Below are 1,111 nucleotides of genomic sequence, written 5' to 3' on the forward strand. Positions count from 1 at the left end.
GGGTAAAGGCACTACTGCCCCTGGCCCAAACAGAACTGCACTGGAGAAAGCCAAGAAGGCCAACAAAAAGGCTTGCGTGGTTGAACTCCGCTCGGTTGATGACGGCGCCCCTAAAATGGACGCCGCCGAGTTCATGACCTTTCGCAGCAGGGCCCTGGGGCTTTTGAGTGGTTCGGTCATCGTCAGTACCACCTTCCCAATAAAGGGAGGTATTGGACTAGTCCTTAGCGATGAGAGTCACGGGAACACATGCGTTCAGTCTTTGAGTCGCATGCAGGGTTATACAGCCAAGGTCCGCACTGGATTATGGCCACGTGTGATTTTGTTTAATCCCGCAATAGCCCGTGGTTCCACTATCGACTCAGTGAGTCGCTCTATCAAAGAGGGCAATCCTGCTCTCACCGAAGGTATCGACGGTGCCAAGCTGGTCAGCGCGGTCTATTGGCGCGGCCAGCACTTAGTTATGGCGATCTGCCCAACCCTCTATCACAGGCTCTCTGCCAATGGGGAAGGGAAGGGTCGCCTGGTATTAAATCACCTTTGCACCAGATGGGCGACATCTCGCTCCCCATCAGTGTGTTTTAGGTGCTGTGGTATTGGCCATATTGGCCCTTCCTGTCCTCATAAGCAGGATCAGGCCAAGATTCGCTGCACGCGTTGTGCAGCCTTCGGTCACGAGAGACAAGCTTGTACGGCTCAGTCCATCACAGGGCCGGTGCTGAAATGCGCGAACTGCCTGGACTTCAACGCATCTCATCCTGAAGCTCGAGTTCACCGAAAGGTGGACCACGAGTGCACGGATGGCGCATGTGAGAGCTTAGCCGCCTTTGCTAGGCGGCAATGGGGCCGTACTGACTTCGGAAATGCCGCCTTTTGTCAATGATAAGGATTCTACAGCATAATGAAGGTCATCGGCTGCTGGCGTTGAATTTACTTCTGCCACGGCTGCATAGCACTCTCGTAGACATGGTCTGCCTCCAGGAACCCTGTTCCGCTTCCCGTAAGCTCGTTGGCTACCAATACCACGGCTTACGTAAGAACGAGGAGGCTTGTATATTGTCCAAGCGTGGCATCCCCTGGCACACGGTTTTTGCTTCCCGCGACCTTGTTG

The 1,111-nt window shown here is 54.5% G+C and overlaps 1 protein-coding gene across 1 annotated transcript; it reads left to right on the forward strand.

Annotated features, from left to right (window-relative positions):
* Positions 1-115: 115 nt before the first annotated feature.
* Positions 116-883, forward strand: Pmar_PMAR005746 (hypothetical protein; the record flags this gene model as incomplete). The annotated part of the gene is made up of 1 exon (XM_002765725.1): positions 116-883. The coding sequence occupies one exon, from the start codon at positions 116-118 to the stop codon at positions 881-883; it is 768 nt and encodes a 255-aa protein (XP_002765771.1).
* Between the last annotated feature and the right edge of the window lie 228 nt (positions 884-1,111).

Source organism: Perkinsus marinus, assembly GCF_000006405.1.
Source record: "Perkinsus marinus ATCC 50983 genomic scaffold scf_1104296975008, whole genome shotgun sequence".
Classification (NCBI taxonomy): Eukaryota; Perkinsozoa; order Perkinsida; family Perkinsidae; genus Perkinsus; species Perkinsus marinus.